The sequence below is a fragment of the Phasianus colchicus genome, chromosome 3, assembly GCF_987193195.1.
Source record: "Phasianus colchicus chromosome 3, bPhaCol1.hap1.1, whole genome shotgun sequence".
Classification (NCBI taxonomy): domain Eukaryota; kingdom Metazoa; phylum Chordata; class Aves; order Galliformes; family Phasianidae; genus Phasianus; species Phasianus colchicus.
The window spans coordinates 80,301,429-80,329,423 of NC_143438.1; the positions used below are offsets into that span (position 1 = coordinate 80,301,429).

The following is a 27,995-nucleotide window of genomic DNA, read 5'->3' on the forward strand; positions in this document are numbered from 1 at the left end:
TCTGTGAAAATATTAAATGAAGCAACAAAAACATACAAAAGGTGTCCACTCTAAATTCCTCAGAAACAGCAAAGCTAGAGCAGTTGGCAGAATGAAGATTACAGGCTGCAGACTCAGCAGTTCACTTGTCCTGAGAATTGCACAGGCAGACTTCAGACTTCTTTGGATTTAGAGATTTTTTTTTTTTCCCTGTAAAGGCAGGAGTGGGGAATAGAAACAAGAGGAACAGTGTCACATGTGATGCTCTTGCTCACAGCTGCTCTAAGAGGATACCATCTTTTCCTTCTGCTACAGCAAGAGTACAAAGTCTAGAAGTTTTGTTCACGTACATTTAATTGTACATGCTGATAAAAATCTTAATGTCATAAGGCATTAACCTTTACACCAGTAACCAGCTGCTAATCGCTTCCTGCAGATCTCTACGTTTTATCCTGAGTTCACAGCCCTGCAAGTCAATTTCATTAGGGCAAAAAGGCAGTATGTCTTAGGCTGACCTGAAGCTGGAAAGCAAACCCACCACCGAGATTCAAGAAGTGAGGAAAAGTCGATGGTTTAGGCAGCATGACAAGGCAAAAAGATGACCGCTGTACAAGCCCACACCGCCAAAACAGTGCTGTGCAACGTGGAAATTAGAAGCCCACAAGAAAGAACCAGACAGGGTTTTACTGGTGGATGAACTGCTTCCTTTAATTATGAATATACAGAGGTGAAAATGAAAAAATTATTAAAATGCACTGATGGAAACTGAATTCTCAAAGGAATGTTCAAGAGATTAATCAGCAGCGTCTATCGGTTCGTTCCGCAGTACGCGCCCCTGCAGCAGACAGGCTGGCATTTACTTGCGTCGCTCTACAAGAAAACCCAAAATCAGCTTATGGCTATATCTGAACTGTGGGACACTGAACACCTTCACAGCTCCCAGAAAATCAGGCTTGGCACCATTCCCCTACATGCTTTGGGCTCCATCAGCAGAAACCTAAGTGAAAGGCAGAAGGGGAGCACAGCACACGCAGCCAGCGGGACTTGGTGAACAAGAGAGACAACTGCTCCCCGTCAACCTCTGCCTCCTACAAGCAATATATAGGGGAAGGCTTTCTGCCCTGGTCTATTAAGCCATTTTTTCATTCTTATTTCTTTTTTCTCTCTGTTTTTTTTCCTCCTTAAATGAAATAGTAAATTATTATAAGAGAGGAAGGGAAGTCCTTGTGAGATAGGCAGCCAAGGGCTGGGAAATGTCTCTAACCATGGTTTCCTTTCTGACCTCAGCAAAGCAGAATAATATGGTAACAGCTCCCATTTCAAAACAGCCATATTGTGGCTGTATTTACACTGCTTTTCTTATGCTCATCAAGAAGGGAGTCTGGTCCTGAGGCCAAATGACAGGGCAGAGACTGAAACTCAACTACTTCATTCTCAAGTCTTCCATTTGAACTGGTCCGTCGGGGCCTAATGCCTCATGTCAGACAGCTGTATCCCACATGATTTAATGAGAGAAATACACAAGTGAGTTTATACAGAAAGTATTAAGGAAATTCGATGATACTCCTGGTATCTGCAACCAGCACAAGTATTAAGATAAAACACAAAACCATTGAAAGTTGCATTGTAAGTTGTGACGAAAAGTATTAAGAACAAGTACATGCCCTGGAATAAGAATCTCTGTAACTTGTATTAACTCAAATAACTTAAGAAAAAAAAAGAACTGATCACAATTATAAACCACTCAAAAACACACTTCACAAGGCATTAAACGTGCCAAGCAAGTGTTTCAGCAGAAACAGGTAAATCACTGCATATATCACAGATGACACTGAATTAAGAAAACTATTTATGATGTTTAAAAAAAGATGAATTTTAACTGGGATTAATGAAGACGCAGAAGATAGGACTCTCTCCAAGTATCTGAAGTGAAGCTCATTTAGACCAGCAACAAAATTGCTAGCAGCAGGTTAATATTAGGGAGGGAAAAGCTTTGGATCATGTTGGCATAAGAACAAATAGACTAACCATGATTAATTTTGGGCTGAAAATGAGAAGCAAGAGTTTTAACTGACAAAGCACTAAGGCTATGAAACATCCTTCCACCAGACGCAGTCATGGCAAAAATAAAAACCTATCTAATTTTAGGATAAAGGTGGGTCACTTTATAAAAGGGATTACATAGTGTGGTTGATGTTCAAAGAGCTATCCACTGCTAAGAATTTCCACAGTACTTCAGCACAGCATACACAAATCCACTTTTTCACAGTATGCACAGATTTACCACTCTTCCTTTAAAAAAAAAAAAAAGAAGAAGAAGCACATGCCAAGGGCACTGTTTTCTTGAAAGCAGATGAGAAAAAGGTTATTCTTTTCCTCCATTCTACTTTTTTAAACATATTTATTTTCAAGGTGACTCTCTGCATTTTCCTTAAAGTAAACAGTCTTAAAATGACAGTAACTCCCATCTCCAGGGAAAATACAAGATAATAAAATATTCTTTCTCTCTCTATATATATATGGGTATATAATACAAAATGAATAGTGTTTATTACTTTGGCAGAAAGGATAAACTGCAGCATTACCGATTATCAAGGCTTGTCACAAAGAAGACGCTTCCTTACTTATTATCTAACTGTCTTACCATTCACTGATATGTGTGATTGTGCCACACTTCACTCAGGCAATGAGTATCTTTTTGTAACGCAAGAGCTTTTCAGTCATTAGGAAGGCAACCCCTGAGTCCTCTAGATAGGTACACAAAAGATATACCATGAACTGAAGTAACTCAGAGCTCCCTGCACTGCTCTGCCGCTACAACCCAATGACAGCCACATTTAGCAGTGGAGAAGAAGTGAAACAACACAGAGTTACGTTCAGTAAATTGTGTACACTGAGTGGGACAGAGATCTATAGATACAGTACATCTGGAGAGAGTTCGGGCAGTTTCTGACTACACCCTCATTCCAAAAATGACCAAAAGTAAAGACTGTTGGTCAGTAAAAGCCATTGTTTTTGGTTTTTTCCCCACCTTTTCTGTAGGACAAAATGCGTTAAAATTCTGAATGTCAGTTTTCAATTGAAATTAATCTATTTGGATGGAACCAAAGAGATACAAGATGATGTCTGTTTCTTTTCCAGCTGAAGAAAACACAAGCTTTTCCTCCCGCTTTTCTGCCCATCACCTTGCTCATTCTTTGAGCTATCCCATCTTTCTAACTTGTTCTAACACCTCTTTATTTTCACAGAATCCACCACAGAAAAACATGGATGGCAACAGATGGCTAAGGAGAAAAGCCTTCTGTGGTCAAACTGGCCAATACAATCCTTACAGTTCCTAAAAAGCTTTTTATGGGCTTCATTTGGGCCTCACCAACCTTCACCCACTGCTTTGCTTTAGCAAATACCATGCCATTTGCTGTCTTTTCTTTTTTCCCCACAGTAGCATGACATACCAGTATTACTTTTTTTTTTTTTTTCCTGGGACAGTGAAATCCATTAAGGCATGCACTTATTTATGATCCATATTCTTTGCTATAACCAGTGCTTTGTGATAAGCCACAATTTGGCACGCCTTTCTGTCTGATATAACACAGAGATACATATTTTTTTTCCTTTGGTAACACGCAGGGTTTTCGATTCTCCATGATTTGAATAGCAGAAGCTGCCCTCTCCTCTGGAGTGTTCTCCAGCACATTTTCAGCCCAGCTCCATTCCATCATCTGCCGATGAAAATCCTGCAACCCTCCCTGCCAGGGCTGGAACCGTAGCTGGACACATGGGGTGAATTAGTTCGAGTCCCACAAAAATCTCAGTCAAACACCTGAAGAAACTCACAGCAGAGCCCAAATCTGCCCATGCTCTCCTCCTCAGCCCACACATGCCCCACAGTTCACCATGCTGAAGCTCCTCACCAGAGGCTTTTCTACCCAAGCACCAGAGTGCTGCTTTCTCACACAACGAGGCTCCTGCTGGTCTGCAGCGCTTACCAGAGCAGGGGGAGAAAGTCAAGTGGAGAGGTAAGCCATCAAAGATAGTCTGAGTGAATGAACATAAGCTGTACATAAAGGAAGGAGAGCTTACAAAGACTTGGCAGGAAAAAAAATCATCAGAAAACAATCCCTATCTGCCAGGAAATGGATGTGCTGCCTTCAGAAAAGTGAAATCATTATTGCAAGAAAACTGATTCACTAAATAACATGCAAGGGAGGATTATAATGCCTTCCTTGTCATTAAAATGCTTTGAAACTATACTTCTGTAAGATATGCTAATGATATTCAGCTTTTGTATTACACAGCAGAAGCTACACTGGGTGGAATTTGAGCGCTGTGTTACACAGGAGTTCAGAGAAGAAAAGTTGTTATTAGTTCACACTGACTACAAACATCTTTAAAATGCGCACAAAAACTGCCATCCCATACAGAAACCAGAGACAGAGGTGTCGAACCAGTCTCCACCCAGCTCTGCACTCCCACCAGGACACCTCATCCAGGCAGGACATCAAGAACAAAAACACCACCAGAAGTTATCTGTGGTTTATGTCCAACTTTCTACCAAGCAGTTTGAGTGTTTGATTTCAATTAAATTAATTGTGTCCTAGTGTACTTGGCCGATCTACCTAGGTCCTTAATTAAAATAACAAAAGGTAGGCTCCAAAACCCAGTGCCATTGCTGCAACCAAATTTCCATACGATGCATCAGCTTCACTGTCACAGTAACTAACATGGTGCATTTTTTCACTTGGTTCTCTATGTAAGCTGACAGAAGTCACTCTATCAAACAGAGACCTAATACTATTTTTATTGCTTATCTCTTTTGCCCGAAGTTACATCAGTAAGTCATCTCCCTCCACCAACCTGACAAGCTTCTTTTATGCTGTTGACCTTAAAAGGACACAGCTGTGACAACTTTCTTTCTCTTAATAGTTCTCAGCTGAACACTTGCTCTCAGTAGTACAGGGTCTCCATTTGGCCCTGCTTTAGCCCTGAGGCCTGTTCAGACCAAGCATAGTTTGGTAATTCTATCCGATAGTATCTTACAGCCATTACTGCAACAGGCGCTGAGGAAGACAGAGGCAGATTTTATTCGGACAAAACCATGATTAATTACAAGAGGTCTTCAAGATTTGGTCTTATTTTCTTAATGCTCTCTAATTAATGAATGTGTTCATCTCAAAACACACATCCTTATTTCCACAGCCTTTGCTCAAGATATTAAGAACTCCAGGCTGGCATTCCCCCTGGCATTTTCACTTACTACAAAAATCATTTTGTCTAAATTTCTGCAAGTCCCAGAATTGGAAGATCAGGATTTAAAACCCGCTCGGGATCTCCGAATGAAGAAGATCTCAAAAGAAAGAAGATACAATACTAACAACTTTTCTTAAAGCGGTACCTCAGCTAAGGGATATCTGGAAAACACAAAAATGTTTATGTAATCTGGAAATAGCACTCAGTATTTCTGCCACACACCACCCAATAAATGCGCCACGTTGCTGATTTAATGAAATAACTCAATTTTGTGCCAAATCCTTCTAAAAGCAAAGCGGAACAGGTACACAGCATATCTTAAACTCACTGCACTATTTGCACTGATAGTTATTTACACAGACACAGACTTTAATCACAGCAATTTACAAATCACCAGTTTTAGTCACGATTTAAATTGGCACGCCAAAGACTTCAACATACACAAAACAATGAGGTTAAAAGAATTATTTATGTTTTCACTGTGATTCTGAAAAGTGACAACTCAGGCAATAATCACTGTAAGATGTCAGCTGCAACTAAATGAAGTTGTTCTATCAAAGGAAGGAGTCTTCCTTTGGATGGTAACTTGTGTACACTGAACCTATATGCACTTAATTAAGCAGTTATACAACACAATCTTTTGTGTTTACACGTTTTTATGTGGATACATATTACAGATTTTGTTCCATGTTTTGTATTTACTAGATAATAAGTTGGGCTTTTTTGTTTGTTTTTTTGTTGGTTTTTTTTAGGGTTTATGAAAGCTGGAATTAAATTAAAAACCATTAAAAATCTCTTTAAAGTATTGCTCATCAGTCCAGTGATGCCCGAGGTATGCAAGTAAGAAAAAAGCAAGACGTTTACAAAACCTGCTTTGCATTTAAAACTAATTTAAACAAAGAATTACACATGTGATTTGTTCACTGTACAATTGTTCATCCAATTGTTTTGGTTTATCGCATATTTTAGAAGTAACAGATTTCATCATCTCATCTCATGCTTTCTTTTCATCCCCAGAGTGGAAAGGGAAAATGAGCTTTCTTTTTCCTTCCTATTTTTTTTCCCCCCAGTTCCTGGTAATCTCCGTTTTGAAAATTAGCATCACTGAGCAGAACGTACAATGAAGAGAACAGTGTCCTTGCAGCAGCAGAGGAAGCCTCTGGCAAAAAAACAGTTTAATCACTTCCACAGGTTGGTTCCAGGTGTTAGCTTGCCATTTCCACCACAACTGTGGTGTGACTTTACTTAAAACTTTGGCAGCAAATAGGTAAATAAACATAATCAAACAGTACACGGAGCTGAGCAGACTTAGATCTTGGCAGGGAACAACATCTGAAAGTTTTATTTTTAAAAGGTAAATATTTAAAAGTATTCTCAAATACAGGTTTTTCTATATTAAAAAGGTATTTCTGGTTACTTAGGTTTGTTTCTTAAGCATTAATTACTATATACCTTTGTTATTCATATTAGACTGCTTAGGAGTCCAGTTTCTGTTTTAATATATACTGCAGTAGTCTCATCTAACATCTTTTGGGATAGAAAATATGCTTTAATATGCTATGCATTAAAAATCAAACCACATACATGATGCTACCAGTTTCGCTACGCTCCTGCAAGTATCTGCAGCATCAGACTATTATGCATGATGATCACAGAAGAGAAAAACCTAACTGGCAGAAGTCTCTACGGGCTTAAACCAGAACAAAAAAGTGTACTTAATTTATGAGCTGAAGGTCTGTCTGCAGTTTGGCACATACAGCACATTGTACCACCTAATTTTATAAAAATCAAATAACTTTGCAAATCACTTCAAATCTTTCCTTTCTCGATGGTTTTAGCTGTGTTTGAAAGGAGAGGAGAAAAATTACAGGATGAAATGAAAGCAAAATGAAATGATTCAGGACCATAATTCTCTTGAATGAACATTCCTAAATTTTTGGATTGTGGACACTGACAAACTTCAAACCTAAGGGGGAACCACTACGACGCTTTCACATCAAACTTTTTAATTAAAAGCCCTAACTGGATGATATGATATGGCAGATCTCTATCACACTGATTATGTGTTTGCAGACCACAATTTGGAAATAAATAGAGGATGAATTTTTTTAAGGGAAGACATTTCAGGGCTTCTTAGAATACCCACTCAGTACACTGAGATATCCCAAAGTATCCTATAATTCAAACGTATTAGGATCTCCTTTCTATGAGCTTTTAGTACTACAAGTAAGAAGTAGCAGTGTAGTATAGGATTATTTTCTCAGAACATTGCTCCTCACAGATGATTCTACATGATGAAATAATGGATTTTATCCTGGTATTTCCCTCTCAATCTGTTTGGTTTTTGTTGTTGTTTTCTTTTTCCAAGCAAACTGACCAGACTCACATCCTCTTCAGTATAGAAGCATGCTAAAGTGAGGTCAACAGAAGCCATTTCCAAAGGTGTCTTGAAAGGATCAGCATAGGAAAAGGAAAAGCTGCACTTGCTTCAGGTCACGGAGAAGGCAAAGGAGAATTTCACTTTATACCTTAACTTATAAATACAGAGAGAGAGCGAGCAAGGAATTGAGAAGAAAAAGAGCAAAGAAAAAAAAAAAAAAAAAAGGCTGTAATCATACTCAATGCCTTATCTAAGTTTGGTTAAAATAAAATAAAATTGAAGGAGACTAGTCCTGACACAGCAGAGAGCCAGCAGCGAGACTGTGCCGTCCCCAACACTTGAGTGACAGGCGGGGACAGAGGAGTCGTTAATCAGGCTGCCTGGGAGCCGGGTAGAGCGAGGGAGCAACTGCTTTCCGCACCGCTTCCTGCGATAAGGCGCCAGCGCCGGCCGCCGGCCGCGCACGCACGGCGGAAGCGGAGCCGCGGAGGCAGCGCCCGGCGCGGCGTGCGAACCACACGGCGATCCGCGGCTCCGCAGCCCCGCGGCGCGCACGGGCACGCGCGCAAGGATCCCTTCAGCTCGCGCGCAGCGCCGGCTCGGGGAGCCGAGATGAGGCGGAAAAGGGGCAAAACGCCGAGTCTGCCAGCAGGACGAGCGCAGCCGACGCGGATTCGCGCCGCTCCTTCCTGACGCGGCCCCGGCACCTCCGCGCCGAACAAAGGCAGCCGGCACGGTGCGGCTGCGCGACTGTTTGGTTCGCTTTGGTTTTAATGACGATCCCGGCAAAACTTTGCTCGAAGTCTTTCGTACAACGTGCCCCCCTCCCCGCCCCCTTCCCAAGGCACCACGAACTCCCGCACGGAACTCTACCCGCGGTTGGAGCGAGGGACGAACGCCTGCAGCCCCCGCAGCTTCTCTGCACGCACCGTGCAGAGCGTGCGGATCCCAGCCCTTCCCTGTCACAGAGCCAAGTGCGGGCAATTACTTACACTTATGTAGACTTCTATAAGAGATAACAGTTATCTCTATTGAAAAAGCACAGGCTGAGTTGTTTTGCCTCTCTTTTTTTCTTTTTTTTTTTTTTCCTCATTACCAAACCGGTTAGAACGCGGGGTTTCTGCGAGGGCACAGATTCGCCCCATCCTCCGCAGCACCGCCTCGCCCCGCCGATGGGCGCGCAGTCCCGAAGGCCGGGCAGAGCTCTCACCTGCTGCGGGCGGCCGCTCGCTGCCACGGCCGGACCCGAGCCCGAGCCCGCCGGTCCCACTCGGACGGCCCGGGGGAGGGAGCGGAGGGCGAAGGCGGAGGGCGAAGGCGGAGGGCGAAGGCGGAGGGCGAAGGCGGAGCGCTCACCGCGGCGCCGCCGAGGCCCGGCGGTGCCCCCAGGCAGCCCCGAACCCGGGTCCGGGTGCCGCGGGCCCTGCGGCCTGCACCGGCCCCGCCGCCGAGATAAAGGCGAGGAGCGACCTCCACATTCTTAATGCAAATGAGATGCAGCCCTCGGGCGCTCAGCAAATTGCCGAGGCACTGGGGATGCCCCCGCTCTCACAGCTCTGCTTCCACATGTGCTGAAAGTTGATGAGGGCTGCTCCCGTTTTTCTTCCCGCCGCGGCGGGGCACGGTGTGGCGTCCAGCACCATTAGGTCGGCACCGTGGTCAGTTGGCTTCCACTGAGCCCAAACCTGACGGAGCCAACTTCTAATCCCGACGTTAGGCATCTCTGAGCCAGCAGCTGCCATTCAGCATACGGAGCCACCGGCTCCACTCTTGCTTTTTAACCAAAACGATCCGTTCTCACACATTTGGGACAGGATTTCTGCTCAGAAGACCCACCTGTCTTTGCAAAACAAGGATATTTCACATGCTGCATAAACATTACGTGATAGCAAATGACAGAGGGCTCCTATTGTCTCACTATGAACTCACGCGTGTTTAAAGCAGACATTAAAAACATGATTCACTGTAATAACATCACCCAAACAACTATTTAAAGCAATCCAAAATATAACATTTGGGGGTGGGGAGGTGAGCATACAATCCAGCTACCCCTCCCCACCTCACAAAAAAAGACACGAACTCCAATAACAGCAACGACTACCACCTTTCCACTTTCAGCAGGAGCACAGCAGGGTTTTAACAAGATCACATCTCGCTTTCAGTTTCACTCACCACTGAACGAGTCAGCATTGAAAACTGCGTTAAAGAGGAGTGGGTCATTACTTAGGAGTTACAGAAAGTACATCGGCACATTAAAGACAGAAGGAAAAAGAACAGTATCATAGTCTATAAGGGGAACAGTTGCTAAAGCAGAAGGTATGACTCTAATAAACTGCTCAACAAATCTTTTCCTCCCCAAATGCACGTACATACATTGCAACAGGAGCTCTGAATACTTACTAAAGTTACGAAGAGGAGCAAATGGTTATCTGTTGCGTGACTTACAAAGCCAGAAGAAAAAGGAGCAACTTTTTCATGGTAGCCTCACATCGTATAGGCTACACGAGCCTCATTCACATCCTCCTCCTTTCCCTGCACTTCAGGATTCAATGTGAAGAAGACAGCCTGAGCATATTCATCTCAGAAATCCAAAACATTGCAGAGACCACACTGCAGCAACAGATGAATCTGCTTCACACGCACTGACGTACCTCCTCCACGTCTGAAGGAAACTCAAGCTCCAGTCAACCCACAAGAGACATGTTGCCTGACTGTACCTTGATGGTATTGTTTATGAAGAAGATGATTTACACACTCGTAATGATTTAAGCAGCTACTTTGCATACATTACAGAGAACCTGGAACATGTGACCTGCTTCACAGGGCAGGATTATACCTCTGTTCTTGTTGTGTCATGTGCAACCACATTATTTAGTAGTTAAAGCCCAAGCGAGCACTCTGGTATTCCACTGCCCTTGCCATGCATGCAGCGCGAGAGTTTCGGCATGCCTCTGAAACCAAAGCTTGGCCTCCCAACTTCTAAAGATAGACAGCTAAATAAATGATATAATTGTCAAAGGGGCTCAGTCAAACCTACCACATGGCTCTGCCCACTCTGGATTATGACGCTGCCTGGCAGTCTTTTTAGGACAGGAAATCTTTCATGGTGTTAATAAATTGGTAACAATGATCATATTCTTAGCAGCCACTCCAATACAAACTTTCATTAGCACTTACACAGCCTTTTGCAAATCACTCAGAACGTATGCATGATCATCATCAGTTAGGAGTAAACAATACAACTTTGAATCCTTTTTTTCTGATACTGTTTAAAAAAAAAAAAAAAAACTTTTCAGAAGAAAAAAAAATGGAACCAGCATTGAAAAAGCAGTTGGGCTCATAGCCTGTCAGTGCTCCATCATAATTTTGGACTGTTTTTATTGATCTATACACTTCTTATGCATAGCTTCATTACTGCTTTGATAATTACAAGATAATTAAATACAAGACAGAGCATGTATCATGCTGGGGAATCATTAAGTGGGTAAACTTTTGTGCTGAAAAGTGGAATTCTTTCTGTCACTCACAGAGCGGTGAGACATCAGTAATAAACAGGAACTATTCTGGAGATGATCCAGTGGCCCCAACAGAGCCACAAAGGGCAGCAGCAAAACATGAGGTTCACAGTCAAATCAAAGTCCTGCCGCAGAGGCCTCCGGACTCAGCAAATACATAAACCAAGAGCGTTTTCACACATAGCTCTACCAGAACTTCAGAGCAACATCAGAGCAAGCACAGCACTTGCCTTATACTACGCAAGGAAGAAGAATGAGTGTGAAAAGTTCATATTTAAGGAAAGTGAGCAAAACTGGATGGCAGAGGGGAGGCGTCTCAGCAGCACAGGGGTGAAGACGTTCACACTCTGCTCACAGCCTGGCTTGCTGTGACAGGAGTTATTGAGATTCCCCGTGCCTTGGCTCTCCCATCAGTACAATGGGTGCAATGCTTCATCCTGTCCTTAAGAGGCAATTAATGTTTGTAAAACACTCTGGGAACCTTGATTAAAATGCACTGCAGCTCTGTGATAAGTATTCCCTCCCCCATAGCGAGCAAGCTGGGTGCCGATAGCAGGCAGTACTACCTGCTGGCTGGAAACGCAAAATTATCATTCCAGAAGAGAAACAAGTGCTTGACCTATGCACACCTGTAGGCGGACCCCTCTTGTATTTTCTTTTTTCTTCTTTTTGGTTACTGGGTGTATATTGCAAAGAGGAGCAGTAAAAATGGGTAATTAAGAAGCTTTTGAAAAGCCCTGGTATTTTCAGCAGAGGATCACAGTGGGCCGCTTCAAGAACTCTGATGAAGAACTACGTGTAATTAAAAATAATAATTATTTGTAATGCTCCCCAAACCCTATTTTCATTAAGGAAAAAAAAAAAGAAATCACTTTAAATATGAATGCTTTATGAATAAAGAAGATTTTTTTTAAATTGATGAGCATTCATTTTCCCATAGAGTCGCATAAAGTCTGAGTAGTTCACGTAAAACAATTATCAACATTTTAAACCACATTTTCCCCTTGAAAATAAATAAAGAAATAAGCATGCCAAAATCTTTTCTGTTCATTAAGAGCCAGATCCAGCAGAAAACATCTGCAGACTTCTAGACCAAGCAAGCCCTGGAAGGCCATGGGTACTGGCTGCACCTCATGCCAACCCCAAAAATTTGGCTGGGTCAGAAAGATTTAAACAAAACAAAAAAAGCCCTGCAGCTTTACATGTCTGGGAATTGTGGAACTGCGTTAGGTTTATGAATAAAGAATAGGGGTGAGAAAAAAAAACAAAAACCTTTTAGAAGGAAGATCCCTGTCTCTCCTGTCCTCCTGGTGTGAGACAGTGGCTCCACTCCCTCCACGGGTACTCCACACAATCAGCACCAGCAACCCAGTGCACAGGGTTCACCTGCACTGCTGCAGTAATGAGATGGGAGGCCTCCAAATCTGTCCCTGTACGTGGAACCAAGGAAGCCCCAAGCATCTACCTCAGGCCTCCCTCACCGCAGCCGGCCAGGCGCTGCTACCAGCCTCTGCTTCAGAGTTGCCGAACCCAGCTGCCATGCCTTAGCCAGCGGCCTGTCCTGCTTGGCGGGCCAGGCCCCGAACATGGCTATGGGTTTCTACCACGCACTTGAACAGGCTCCAAGCAGCAGTGTAGAAAAGGGGCCTCGGTGAGCACGAGCACTCAGCAGCGCATATTTAGATTTTGGGCTACCCTGAGTGTGTATATGCAAACACATGGGGAGAATTTACAGCCTCAGCACGGACGCCTGCTGAAAGAAAGCGCAGGTTTGGGAAGCACGCTTAGGACAAGGGTCCTGTGACTGCAGAGGGTGAAAATTAAATGACCTGTTGGTGTAGTTGTCAGGCTTTAAGACTTCTGACAAAAACAATGGGTTATTCTGACGAGCCTTTCTCTCTGCTGCCCTTTGGCAAAGCCAAGAAACCTGCCGCTGGTTTAAGTCCTGTCCTGTCCTCCCCGTTCAGAGGATTGATCAGCCTGCACTTTCAGTCTGTCGTGTGCAGGAAGATGGACCCAGCAGCCGTTAAAGAGCGGCTCACAGTATGCCAGTGTGCTTTCCACTGAGGCCATCCCCAAATGCTGGGTTTGCACTGTAAGGATGCCTACTAGAAGGAGACAACCGCTGGGCTAGGAAGATGGCCTGCATGCTAAGACCCGCACCTGAGTAGTGCACAGTGGGGATCCACGCCGTGCCCACATCACTGCAAGCACTCTGCACTTGTGTATTTGCAACACTGTTTATACGGTGCTGAAAGCAGATGACTTCAACAAGCAGCGTGCACAGCTCCCTGTGCCTCATCACTGTGGCCCTCGACACTGGGGACCCGAGACAAGTGGTCTCACTCCCATCCAGCACGCGGCTTCCCTGTGTACTCTCCAACTGTAATCAGACATTTTCTAAATTAAAAGAAAGTCTTAAAATGAAAACTTTATGCACTGAAATGAGCAAGATGACATTAAAAACAGCAAAATGAGAAGCCAAGAGACCTTGCATTTAACATGCGGAATAGGCTGGATATCTTAAATAAATAAAATTAATCTGAACATGCACTAAAGTAAATCATGTAGTCTAACAATGCTAGATACAAATAATCATCATGTTTATCATTACAGCTTTATGTACCTGTTGGATTACTGCTTTCAAAGCCTTAACAAATGTACCAGTGTCTTTGAATTAAAATGCATTTTCTTTATGCTAAATTTGTGAAGGTGCTCTTGTGGGAAACATCGCATTCTACATACATTTTTTATTTAAAAAAAAAAAAAAAAAAAAGCTTACATAGCTTCAGAAAAAAAAAATGGCAAAAATCCCAACTTTGTCCATTCATCCTTTGATTTTGTCTTTGCCATAATATAATTCTATGAAAATGTTGCCAGAAATAAAGTTAATCTTTCCAAGGGCCTTTTCATCTTTCTTTAAAACCAGGGAGTAAATAGCTTGAAGTTCTATCAACTCTGATGTACAGCACGCTACAAAGATGGGATCTTTGTCTCTTTTTGCCCATCTTTAACATTTACTGAGAAAAAAAAAAAAATCCCTTGCAAGTCTGACTTCTGCCTAAGCAACATCTCAGTAAAACACCCAGATAATGCTGCACAAAGCAAAGTAACAGCAGCAGCAATATCTGTAAACCTATAATTAAGAATCCAGTGTTTTCCACACAAATAAAAAAAATGCTTTAAAATGCATCTGCCCATTCTACAGCGTGGTTCCGAAACCCATAAATTATCAAATCTGTAAGGAAATTCACCATCTACTGGAAGAATAACTCCCGAGATAGTTCAAGGAAGGAAAAGCTGAAGAGCCTGATAACCAGGCTCCAAAGTCAGAAAGAACAAGATATCTCCCTTTCATCAAAAAGACAAAAAAAAAATCTTAAAAAGGTACACAATGACTTAGCTTTGCAGTGATTAATTCAACAACTGCAAAGCCTAAAACTTCAAGCACTTAACCATGAAACTGTCAGTTCTCTTTGCTTGACGATAAAACATCCAGAAAGTAAACATTAACTCCTGTGTTTTTCCTACGTGCATATTCCATCATGAAAAGATGATAAGCAAAGAATCACTAAGCAAGCTCTGCAGAGGCTTTTTATACTTTATTCTCTCTAACACAGAGGTAAGACGTGCCCCAATTCCTCTCCTTTTCTTTCCTCACTGGTACCTCTAATAAGCTCATACTGTTCACTAAAACTTGACAGAATGGACTGAAAATCATACAGCCTTTTCCCCAGGAAGTAGTGTTCATCACAGCAAGTCAGTTTTGAGAAGGAGGGGTCTCCTATACAAATCATATTCTTTCCGTATCAAGCACAAAACAAGCAGCAGCTCTGGCTCACACCAACTCCCAAGGACACAAATGGAAGCTCTGCCCAAGCAAGGAATGCACAATTATGGGCTGCATCACCTCTGCAGAAAGTACACTTTTAAACAAACTGAAAAAACTGAAAAAAATCAGAAGAAATTGAAATAGGGCATGAAGCTGCAGACGTTGAATTAGAAGGATAGATCAACATATTTATCTGACCTGTGAGTATTTATTTAGTTCAAGTGCATTCTTTCAAACAAGATGCCTATAAGAAGCCTTTTGATGGGTGCTCATAATCAAATGTGTCACTCATGAAATTACAGCGTTTGGGTATGGTACCAGGCAACTGAAAATGGCTTTTGCTACAAGTATGTCACAAGCAAACCTTTTAGTCACCTCAGAATTGCACTCAAGCTCACTTCATTCCTGTGTACTGGCTGCGTGCGGGCTGCTCCTCCGGCACACAACTGCTGTAATCGTCTTGGCAGTAAATAGCAATCAGTAAATGCTAGTTACCGGGCAGATATGTGCCCCAGGTACTCTTTTGGCTTTCCTGTCCCCCATTTCTTTCTTCCAGTCTTAAACTCTTCACTTTGGAAAATACCAGGGCAGAAAGGCATTGAAATAAATAAATACAGGTAGTGAAATAGTGAAATCCTTTAGCTGGCAATGTTTTCCCCTCTGAAAGGACAAATTCTTAACTCCAAGCTGCTCCAGACACTGAAGGATTAGATCCTAACCAGGGAAAACACAGGAAAATGGTAATAAATATCTCATGCTAATCCACGGGAACTTTGGTCCCAATGTGATTTTTCTATACTATTCTACAATAAATGGCATTACAACATCCATAATCTCAGCTCATATATCAGAGCGCTCTCTCTGCTCTCCTTCTTGCCCTTTCCTCTTTCATATAGCACAGTTTCTAAGAAAGCATCGAGGTACTTTTCTGCAGTGGGTTCAGCCCCGTTCCTGAACGAAAGCAGCACTGTTGCACAGTGCAGACTGCCACGACTGCATCTACAGCTAGCTAGCCCACCGTTTATGGCATTACTCCACTAAGGTTTCATCCAAAATTCCTTCTGATAAGACAAAGAAAGTCACCATTTGCTGGAGTGAAAAAAATTAATAAATTGTATTCCCATGCAGTAATAGCACTTCATGTCGTGATGGATTTTACAATATCCTAGTTCCCTTTCCATTCAGACATCTGTCTTTTGGGCAATAAATCCTGAAAACCCAAGAAGGTAAAGCTTGCTTAGCCATGAGTCTCCTTTAACCCAGTAAAATAAATTCCACAGCTGTCTTCTTTCTTTCTTTCTCCTGTAACTACTTCCTAGGCTCCCTCCCACCGCCAACAACCACTGCCACACTGCTCTGCTGAAAGAAAAATCTTTAAAAATGCCAGCTTTTCAGAGTCTTGTTTTTGATCCATCCAGGTAAAACAGTTTGTACCATAAAGTTCAGTAGCGCTAACAGGTCACCTTTGTTAGTACAGATTTTCCTACACACAAATTAGAAGTCAGAAATCACTGAAGAAAAAAGGTAGGCAAACCCATTTTAAATGTTCCTTAGATAATGCAATACCACAGCAAATCTCTAAGGAAAGTTAATCTGAGACTGCCATGAACACCAAATAAATTTGTACCACTGGGATATTTAAGGTCCAATAAATCTTGCTTTCCAATGGTTTTAAAACTCCAGAAAACTGCTCAGCTCTAGACTCCATATGTTGCAGCAAAACCATCTACCTGAAAGCTACCGACTCAGATCTGCCATCTGTGAGAAATATTTTCAGAACATACCCGTGTTTTCTAAACTACCAAATTATGAAAACCTTCATTAAGAAAAAAACAAACCACAAACACCCATATATACATTTAGAAAAACCAACCGGACTACTTACTCTCTTTCTGTTTGCATGATAATGCTCAAGAAAGTTGGTTAAAAATGATCCTATTTCCAATTCAAATTCTTATTAATTTACTTGAACTGTCTCATGTTGCAGTCAACAACACAAAAACAACATCTAATTGCAAAAGAAAGTAATATAAAAGAGGGAACAATAAAATAAAATCCATCACAGTTCCGAGATGCGTAACAACAACAAGAGAGCAAAGCGCTAACGTCCACCTAAGACAACACACTACTGCCTATCTGATATTGCTAAAATACCAACAATAAATACAGAAAAGAATCAGATAGCATAGAAAAGCATATGTACTGTTCTGCCACTTTCCCCAATTGGTTACATCAAAAGAAGATTTTGCGGACAGTGAAAATCACAGCTTACCTCAGCCTGTCAAAAATACCCTGATGTCCATAGCATCACATCTATCTTACGGTCTGCTTACACGGATATACACGCAATACTAGAGCTTCACTGCTATTGATTTTATCACCTTTCAGACACTTGATGATAGAAAAAAAGAAAGTGGGTTGTGAATAGCAAAAGGACTAAGAAACAAGTGTGCTGTAAAAGCCCACATTTTAAATTCCAATTTTGGAAGCAAACTGATTTCCAATCAGAAGAAATCCTATAAAGGTGTCAGGCCAGCCTGCAGTCATGCCAAAGACTGGTCTGTGCTGCAAAGCACTGCTTTGGCCATAGTGAGGAGAGAAGCAAAGTGCAAGACAGAGCATTAGGAAGTGTTCTTATCAGTTCAGAAAGGCTGCTTTAAAGTGATAACTGCACCAAAGTGCAGCATAGGTCCCAAAGAACCACAGTTCATGAAATGCAATGCAATTAGCCAGCCTTCTGGTGAGGATCAGATCTGACTGCAGATGAAGTTAGCAGAAGGTTCAGCGTGTGCGAGCAGGGAGCAGATCAGCACCGCAATCAGAGGGTTTTAATCAATTCTTAGTGGTATCTAAATTTCCCCCACGTCGGCATGTGCATCAAGTGAGATTCACTTTTATAAGCAGCATTTACCTAAAAATCAAAGCAACCCAAACATCAAAAGAAAAAAAAAAAATTATGCTCAGCTCTGTTTTCTCACTAGCAAACTTTGTGTCATAAACAAGGGCAGTGATGCAAAATGGACTCCTGCCTGGATTTGCAAACTTTTCCAGGAGTCGTAATATCCTGCATTTGATGACGTCATGAAACCAACCACAAGTAAAAGTTGGGTTTCAATTTGTTCTACTTTTCCCTCATTAGTCTCTGTGTCAGAAATAGAATAAGAACCCTCATTAAGTCACATTAAATTCTTTAAACTCATTAAGGGCTCAGAAAAAGAACAATACAAACACTGGTGTTTTTATAGAAAAAGAAAAAAAATATGCAATACAGATGGACTTCAGTTTACATGTATTTTTAGCATGTATGTATGTGCATCCAGCAGCCAGAGTGTGCAGGAGAGACAGAGAGGCAGAGAACAGAGGCAGCAAGGCAGAGCATACCTTACACATGACAGAATGATACCTAGATAAAAGTGGATTAGGCACGATTGCTTCTTACTTGATACAAATGAAGCACATACAGTTTCGTACCCTGAGCTGTGACAGAGCCGTGCTCTCAGCCATAGCCTGCCTTTCTCTGCAATTAACCATTCCTCAGAATGTCTTCCAGGGAAGGAGACAACCTTGATGGCTACGCAGGCAGCAACAAACAAGTGGAAAACTGACTTCTGGTGCCGGGACTGTTTTGATTGCTGGTGCTGTAGCTTAGCAGAGGAAACAACACCATGTGATTGCAGCTGAGGACACATCTCCTATTCATGCTTACAGACTCACACGTAAGATACAGGTGTGTGCTGAATTTCAACAGTCTCAGAGAGTATCTCTGGGTGTGCAAGGGGTGGGTGTTTGTCAGAAGATTTATTGTAGCTGAATGACTCAGATATACGTTGTTGATAACTTCTGATCTTCCCCCCTATAAGACTGGAAATATCAGCTCAATGCCACAAGATGATTTACACTGCTACAGTATGCTCAAACAACTATTACGAGATTAATTTAATCCACTATATTATTTTCTTTTTTTTCATCCTGATATACACAACACTCAGTAAACAATTCAGTTCTAACAAAAACGTCTGCTCTGAAAAGGCTGGAGGAGACTCCCACTCCTGTGACAGCCCCAGGGACAGCCCTGCTCTGAGCACCCCGAGCCAGGTGCCCGGTGCAGCCACCCCGCTCCCACGTGCCCAGCAGTCACTGCTCACCTGCAAGACATAAAACAAGGCACACACGGCGAGGCTTGGCTTGGCTTTCCACAAGCTTTTGCCTCAGGTATCTGGGGCAAGGTTTACTTTGTTAAATGTGCATGTACATCTCTATGGGCAGAGGAGAAAGCTCAGCAACAAGCAGCATGTACTGCATTTTTGGTTTATCCTGTGTGGTAGCAGCTAGGGAATGCCTGATGAAGTGTACTTAACACATCCAAAAACAAGAACTCTTAACAGAAAAGCAAGCTAACTCCACTTTGAGAAGCTGAAATAAGATAAATCTTTGTTTTATTAACCAAATGCACGAAGCAGTTCTTCAGCTGCACAGCAAGCTTTGGATGGGGTTCCACATACGCACAGCTTTCACTTGAAGATCAGTATATGAAAAAGTTAAAAAGAATCACACTTCGAAAACACACTGAAAAACTTTTCCCCCCAAAGAAAACTGCTTTGTTCTAACCAATTTTGCTTCCATTAAGCCACAGGAATTTTAGGCAATACTCCACTTCAGTATGTACCTGTTCCTCCCCCCCTCGATACCAGTTGAGAATTTGGTTTTTGTGTGGTTGGGCTTTTGATTTGATGTGTTGTTTTGCAGGGTTTTTAAATAGTCCCAATAAAGTCACTGGCACATCCAAAAGCAGTCTGCAAGGTATCTGTCTAGGCAAAGCATTTTATCATTTTCCAATTAACTACTAGAAAATCTGTCCCCACTGTTTTTGTGAACCGCCAAGCTGTATGTTTAATTTTTAAAGTTTTAGTGTGCATTTCAGACTTGCAGACTTTGCGAAGTAGGTCAAGAATACCCAAAGGATACACATTTGAAGGCTACAGATAGCAGAACACACCATTTACGGCTTTGTATATACACATCCATACACATTCTATATAATATAGATAGATAGATTCAATGATTTAAACACATTACATCCATACAGTGCGTTTCAAGAACATTCAGATATTTACACTGTTAGATCACCACTCATTTTAGACCTACACTAGTGCCAGCTGCCAAAAAAGAGTACACAAATCAAAATATGTTACCTTTGTTCAAACAATACTGCTGTTCATTATATAATAGAAACTGTCACGCTTAATCTTCCAGGAACCAAGAACTGGTACATTCTTGGACCAGAGGTGGCTTGAAATGGTTTGAGGCAAAACTGAAGCATATTGCTGAAGTAAATCTTGCTGAGAAACATAAGCACATTGATGATTTTTAACATTATCTTTTACGGACTTTTCTTCAGATATATTAGTGAACTAAAAATGCTGGCTCATTTTCAAAATGCAGAGATTAACACCACGGTGCTTATTCTGTAACATTTTTACAATATCAAGTTATATATTCCCCTCTGCACTGTCAGTCTGACTAAAGGAACGTGGAATCTGGAAGGGATGCTTGAGAATTGACGCCAGAAGGAAGCAAAATGCTCATATAAAAACTGTGCACTGTCTTAGTGAACACCTCAAAACTTTTTTCCCTGCAAGTTCTCAGCCCTATCTGAGTACCTCAGTGACCATGGCAGGCAGTGAGTCGCAAGCCACAGTGTTCATTTTCCATCAGATCACAAAAAGCACTGCCAGTAGGAGCATTCAAAAATGCCTATCGCGTGATATAGATAAATATAAGGGGTAGAAATGCCTGACATTCTTCACAGTCGGAAATTTTAAAGCTCATATGTTAATGTGACAAAATGATAAATAAAAATAAGTGCACTTCACTCATCGAAGATCTGTTTTAGTGCAGGACTTCTTCAGATTTCATCTGTAACAACATGGATTACATACAGTATTCATCAAGCAGACACAACCCTCCTTCCAGACACACAGCCACACACCACCCTGCAGAGGCCAATCCTGCAGCTCTACCGAACCAAAAAGTCCCCCTGACGTCAATGCGTATTTTTCAAGAATGAGAACTGCAGGATCAAGCCCAAAAAGCGCTTATGAAGATGAGAGGTTACTTCAACAGATTGAATGTTAGATTCAATAGAAAGATTGAGGCAAGACAAGTCTGGGGTTTAAACCCTAGGGAGGATTGACATTTAAAGTGTTGCCACTGAATTATAGCTCTCCACACTGGGTGGGGTAACCTCCTACTGGGTGGAGTGTCTCCCCTAAAGGAAGGAAAAACTGGCACAAGCCAACTCGGTCTTTGAAAGATTTCCCTACTTGCCAACTTATGAAGTCGTCCTGACGTCAACTTCGTCAAGAAAGTCTATTGCTCAACGCCGACTGTTACCGTAGAAAGCTTGTCTGCGCTCGAAACCCCAGCAGAGGCGGGAAAGAAATTAAGGAAACAACTCAGAAAACTCTAAAAACAAACAAACAAAAAATAAAATAAAAAAGAGGAGGGAAAAAAAAAAGATAATACACTGGATTTTCTTAAGTATAGTCAATTATAAAATCCTTCCGTTGCACTTTCTTGTTCCCATTGTCATGCTGTGGACACAAATCACCAAGTCTATAACCAAGCATATTGTAAAACTTGGTTGTTTTAAAAATATGAGGTGGAGGAAGCACAGAAAGCAGCCACACTGCCAGACAGCATCTACCATCCTCAGAAATGAGTAGTGAGTACCGTTCCAATCAGTGCCACTGACAGGTGTAAAATCCTCTCATCCTGGTAAAATAATATTCATTGAAGGTAGCTATAGTATTAGTCCTCTCGGAATGAAAACAAACAGCCTCTCTAAAGTAAGACTTTGGATGCTGGGTGAGAGGGAAGGGAAAAGAGGCAAGAAATGAAGCCTAAAAAAGAAAAGGCACAGGGCATCTCAAAATGCCCATTCGAAAAAAAAAAAAAAAAAAAAAAAAAGAAAAAGAAAAAAAATAATAAATCAGAAAACAGTTTAAGTTACCGTAACCTGAAATGCACCAGCCATCACAAAGAGCAATTGGAGAAATCCAGCAGAGCTCAGCAGGAAAGATTTTTAATAACAGATTGAAAAACAAGAATAAAAATAACTGCATCAACAGGGCCTTTCTTCCTCAGGCCACAAGCCCGTTTTTACTTGAATTTTTAAAAAATGGCAGTTTGGCCACTAAAACCAATCCAGAACATTATTAAAAGTTAAAAGCTACCAATTACTTCTGTCTGTTCTTTTAAAGCAAAGTTTGGCATTACGTCAGTTGGTTTAAAGAAAACAAGAAAGAGAGAGAGAAAGAAGGAGAGAAAGTTTCCTGCTTGTATAAATTAAACCACCAGGGAAGGTGTCTAGCCACTTGTAAAGCATTTATTACAGGTTTTTAAAGGGCTAGTAACATTTTAAAAATTAAATATTTTAAAATAAATTTAAGGGAAAGAAAAAATAAAAGTCAATCAGAGCCTGAAAAGAAAGCAGACTTATGAGAAATTATACGTGTGCAATGCAGCTAAAGAAAGAAAGAAAAAAAATGACTGAACTCTGCAACTCAGCCCTCCTGTTCTGGATACAGGAGCACAGGAGCACCCCATGGGAACTGTGCCCACCAGCACAGCACTCCCAGGTCCCACAAAGCGGGCAGACAGGGCGTCCCATGCTGGGCAGCACCGCGCAGTAGAGGACTTCTCCAGGTTTCCTAAATCCACGTACAGAAATCCGCAGCAGGAGTAAAATTCCTTAGTTAATGCAACAGGCTGATATAATAAAAATCACCGACAGAAAGATTAGCATTTTCTATTCAGCTTTAGATGCATGTTCCACTGGCAGTGTTATTAAATTTTAAAGAATCGCTTTAAAAGGTACTAGGAAAAAAGAAATCGATAGCACAAAAGACGAACAAAACATAGACGGCTATTAAACAAAGTTCCTTACACACGGCTATGCTGGTCCACCTACAGCACGCTCCTCCAAACCCCGTGACACCAATCCAGCCGGACAGTGCTCAGCCGCACGACGCTCCCAGGCTGCCACAAAATGTCCACTGGGGACTAAGCTGAGGCCATGGTGCTCATTCTCCCATCACTCCGTGCTTAATCTGAGCCCCAGTCTGCCTGACGAAACTGGGAACCGGATGGCACCGCTCCCTGCCCTGCCCCAGTAGCACTGCTGAGCTCTGGGCTCTGCACATCTGGCCCCGCACACAGCCCTGGTAGGGCCTTATTGATGAGGTGCGACCTACATCAAGGAGCAAGCAGCCAGCATCATCCACACGACACAGCTACAAGTCTCGCCCTTGTAAACATTTGCTCTTTAGGGGTGTAATTGCGCTTTAATCCTTCGCATCATCCGATAGAACTCATTACGTGCTTTTTTTTCCCTTTTAATTAGTAAACACACTCCAAAAAAAGTAAAGCCTAGAAAGTTTTTAAACGCAGTAAGAAGTGAACTGAAAGCAGTCTTGGAGTAAGCAAATGTTCTTCTATGGTGCAAGCTTATCTTAAGAAAAAGAGAGCTCCATTGGTGCAGCATTCAAAAATGAACTCCATAATTCATGACAGTACCAAGAAAAAAGTTGTTCTCCTACTCCAGGAGGACTGGAAAGGGCACTTTTATTTATCTTCCAGACAGACAAAAATAGTAGAACCTGGACCAGATACGCTGTAATTAATGTATCCAAAGGTCAGCAGGCAATGGTATTTGTACAATAGATGGGTGCAGACCATGCTGGTTTTACTATTAATCACCAGGACTGGAAAATGGCATTGTTTTCTCACTAGGTAGGAACTTCAGAAGTTTTCAGAAACAAAGAAGAAAGCGTATGCCTTTTCTCCATATACCTGTCCGCTGTTACTGCAAACCAACTGCATCTTGCCTCCCGAGGTGCAGCACCAGGGACAAAGCGTGGAGCTCCGTGCGGCCCGGATCTGCCAAAACCAGCCCCAGACTGCCCCATGTTGTGTGGAAGAACTAAATTAAGCAGGGCAAACACCGACTGGAACGCTGTCAGCGTGTGGATGAATGGCCTCATTTTGCACCCCAGCTGAATATCTCCATCAGAATATATTTCTGTTCGGCCCGATACTTTTACTACCAGGTGGCAGTTTGTTTTAACTGAAACTGTATTAAAAATGTAATTTATTTCCACTTTACTTGCACCTAACAAAAAGGGTTGTCAGATTCCCAGCCCGTCGTGTTCAAAAATATTTCGCCATAAACTTTCTCACAATGTTGTATTTGGTGCTACCCACAAACCTTTATTAAGGCGATACTGCCAGCACGGCTGCCGCTGAGATCTGAGACAGTTTCTATTAAGATTATTACATTAAAATATTGTCAAGAGTTTATAAGAGACATAAATATTCATATGTATACGCCCTCCCAAACTCAGAAGGAAAGTTCCACATAAAAAGAACAATTTAAATACATACCCAAAGATGCCTGTTTGTAATTAAAATTTTGGTTTTTCCCTACACGTCTTTGCTAATTTTTTAACTCTTTCGCAGTGTAATGTAAAACAGTTTTGTTTCAAAGCGACTGCCTGATAAAGTGCTAAAAGAGGTAATTCACACGAACAGAAAGTAATTAGTCATTGTTTGCACAAAGCTTTGAAAATAGAAAACCCTCTGTGTCAGCTGGCATTAAAACATAACATGCCTGAAACGCAGAGATCTAACAGCAGCCACTGCACCTCAGAGGCGCTCGGGTCCACACGGGGCTCAGCAATCACAACATGTGAATAATAAAGCTCCCCACACGCAGCACGGTAACAGCGCACACTGTGCAAGTTCCTACGACTGATGCGCAACACATGATAGAAACATAACCCTGAGATGGAGTCATACAGTAATGCTGAACTCACTCTATCGCTAATAGAGACGGAAGCACCCCACTCAGCAGCAGCATAAATCACACTATGAAGGCATTAAAATAAGCGAGGGTAACCTGGCTGCAGCATGTTTGATGCCCAAGGAAGTCTCAGATCTCTGGAGTTGCTATTTACATTTTTTCCTTTATTAACATTTCTATGAAATAAAGAGAAAAAAACAACGCTCCTTATTACTGAGAGTCCGTTGAGGATCCAACATATATGCTTGGAAGCTGATGCAACTTTGCCCTTTACTTACTTTGTTGTGACTACATTCACGCAAAGTTTCAAAGAGAGAGGAAAAGTTCTTATGTGCAACAACAACAACAACAAAAAGCAAGGACCGGAGCGAGCAGGGCGGGTTATGGACTGACTGATGTTCTCTGTCTGACTTCTCCTGATCCCATAAAGGCAAAGGAGCCTTCTGCTGCCCCGAGCAGCCCACATACAAACAGGCACTGACACCGCTGGCTCTGTGTGCCCCAAGCAGCAGGTACACCTTCTTCAAGAGGAAAGAAGAAAAAGTCTTTCTATTTTTTACTCTGTAGAGAAGTGTTCCACTGCTTTGGTCTGACCGCGTTATTAACAAACTTTCATTCAGCGGTTAAAAAAAGAAAAAAAAAAATCTTTCGAAGTGTTGATATCATTTCCAGACAGTCCTGTCAGCATCACAACTTACAGGAAATAGCTGATGTTCTCAAACAAGCCCTCTATTTACTCACAGACCCGGAGCACTTAAAAAAGCTCCTCACCCTGTGAGGTTTTCCCTAAATGTCACCGGTGGGATCCGTGCTGCCGGACCCACGAGGGAACCTCGCCGCAGCCCAGCGCCCTGCGCCTTTCATTCCCATTTTGGCCACGTCAGGACCTGGCTCTGCCCGCCGCTCTCCTCTGCTGCCCCTCGCCATGTCTCACTCTGGCAGCCTCTGCTGCGTGCTCAACTTTTCCTAAAACCAACAGGAAAGTAACATGATGCCACCAACATCCCCGGCTGCAGCTGAGGAGCGCTGCCGGGATGGCACTTCGGTGGCTCCTGTACTGAACTTGATTAAATAAAACCGGAGCGTAGGGAATTGCTGCTTGTTCCTAACAGCCTTCCAAATGCGCTCAGCGGAGGCAGCGCGTTCCGCACCTCCAATAGGCGCAAAACGCTGTTTGAGGTAGGAAATACTTTTCCTTTTGCAGCGGGATACACCGGGGCTGTTCTGGCTGCAGCCGCGCTGGGACCCACTGGGATGGCACCGAGATACGTCCCCTTCAGCTCATCCCTGTCTCTAAAGTTTACCAAAACATCACTGATTTTAAATATATATTTAAAAAAAATAAAAAAAGAAAAAAAAACAGGGGGCCCAAAAGTTGCGCGGTGCCTGAAACAAAGCCTCCGGCGGAGCCACCGCTCCGCGCCCACCCCATTCATCGCACCGCGGACAGCACGGGGCAGCTCCGGGGCCGGCGGGGAGGGCAGCGACGCGGGCAGAGCTTCGCCTTTAAGAAGGAAAAGTTTTACGTCTCTCCGTGCTCTGATTGCAAAAAAAAAAAAAAAAAAAAAGGAAAAAAAAAAGAAAAAAAAGAAAGAAAAAAAAAGGAAAAAAAGGAAGAAAAAACAAAACACGCAAAACAAAACATAACAACACCGATCCCACCGCGGTGTGCGCGGACCCCAGCCCCCCCGGGGGAAAAAAAAAAAAAAAAAGAAAAAAAACTTTTTCCCGAACTTACTGCTGCTCATGGTGCTGCCTCCGCGCCCCGCGCGTCGCGCTCCGCACTACGGCTGCCGGCAGCGACGCGGGGCCGTGCGGGCGCAGCTCCTCGGTGCGAGGCGTCCTCCGCCGCCGCCCCCCGCGCCGCGCCGCGCTCCCTCCCCTCCCCCCAGAGCGCCCCGGGCCGGGGCACAGCGCTGAGCGGGGAGGGCAGAGCCGGGCAGAGCCGCGCCGTGGGCTGCTCCCCTCCTCCCTGAACTTGACCCTCCCGAGCGCGGCGGGGCCGCCGCCGCTCTGCGCTCGCCCATTCCCGGCCATGGCACATGGCTTTGACCCACCGCCGGGGGGGGGGGGGAGGGGGGCGCGCGGGTCGGGGTGGGGGGCATCGAAAAATCCCTCTGAAACCTGAGAAGCGCTCCGGCTGCGCCCACCCCCCTTCGTGGTGGTGGTGGTGGGGTTTTGTTTTTTTTTGGCTTTGTTGTTTTTTTTTGGGGGGGGTGGAAGGGGGGGCCCACACTGAGGAGGGGTTGCCCCCCCCCCGCCCCGGGCACACGCCGCGGGCTCCGCGCCCCCGCCCCGCGCCCCCCCCCCCTCAGCCCCGGCCGCCGCCGCGCCGCCCCCTCCCGGCCCCGGCGCCCTCCCCGCCGCCCCCCCGCCCCCCCGCGCCGTACCTGTTGATTAACCGTCAGCGGCGGCCCCGGCAGCCTGGAAGATGGTGGAGCCGCGGCGCGAGCCATGAACCGTCTCCTGCTGCCGGCGGAGTTGGCCGCGGATTATGTGGCGGTGGCCGGGGAGCGGGGGGGTGGGGGGGGCGGGGGGCCGCGGCGCTGCTGCCTCCTCTCCCCCCTCGGCCCCGCGCCGCGGGGAGGGGGCGGCGGGGCCGGCGCGGGGCGGGGGCGGGGGCGCGGCGGGGCGGGGGGCGCGGAGCCGGGGCACGGCGCGGCGGCGAGGCGGCGGCCTGGGAGCGCGGGGCGGCCGGCGCGTTATCAGGGACTGTTATCGCTTGTCAGGACCTCCGTCTCCCCGCATTACGTCAGTTTCAAGACACCAACACTATTAATATCAAAGGAGCCTTCGCGGAGGAAAGCGCCACCCCAGACGGAGCGCCCTTAAAGAGACAGTGCAGGCGGCCCCGCCGCGCGGCCCGCGCCGCCCCCCAACGCTGCCGCCTCCGCCGCGGCCTCAGCGCCGCCGCCGGGCCGGGCCCGCGGGCACGCGCGGCGCGAGGGGAGGGAGCGAGGGAGCGCGCCGGGCCCGGCCGCGGGCGGAGGGAGAAGTGGCGGGCGAGCAGCCCGCAGGCCACGGCCGCATCCCCCGTCCCGCTCCGTCGCTCCCATCGGAAGGCTGTAATGCCTCCCCTCCCCCGTTTCCCTGTGCGTGCGCTGAGGGACGCAGGACGGGTTCGGGGGCTGCCGGCACCGCCGCACCGCCCGCGGGAGAGCCGCGCAACTCCCCAGC

At 44.2% G+C, this 27,995-nt stretch overlaps 1 protein-coding gene across 9 annotated transcripts in view; it reads right to left on the minus strand.

The window, feature by feature from the left end:
• TRPS1 (transcriptional repressor GATA binding 1) overlaps positions 1–27,337 on the minus strand; it is a 210,998-nt gene extending 183,661 nt beyond the window's left edge. For 6 of the 9 annotated variants that reach the window (XM_090137922.1, XM_090137920.1, XM_090137918.1 and 3 more), the window contains exon 1: positions 27,209–27,337. Coding sequence is in view for 1 of the 9 variants with exons in the window: in XM_090137921.1 (XP_089994047.1) it covers positions 26,557–26,566 (10 nt within the window). In the remaining 8 variants the exon portion in view is untranslated. Of the gene's footprint in view, positions 1–8,819; positions 13,864–26,556; positions 26,828–27,208 lie in introns of those variants that run through there. The other 3 variants (XM_090137921.1, XM_090137919.1, XM_090137923.1) reach the window with 2 other exon arrangements.
• Positions 27,338–27,995: the final 658 nt, after the last annotated feature.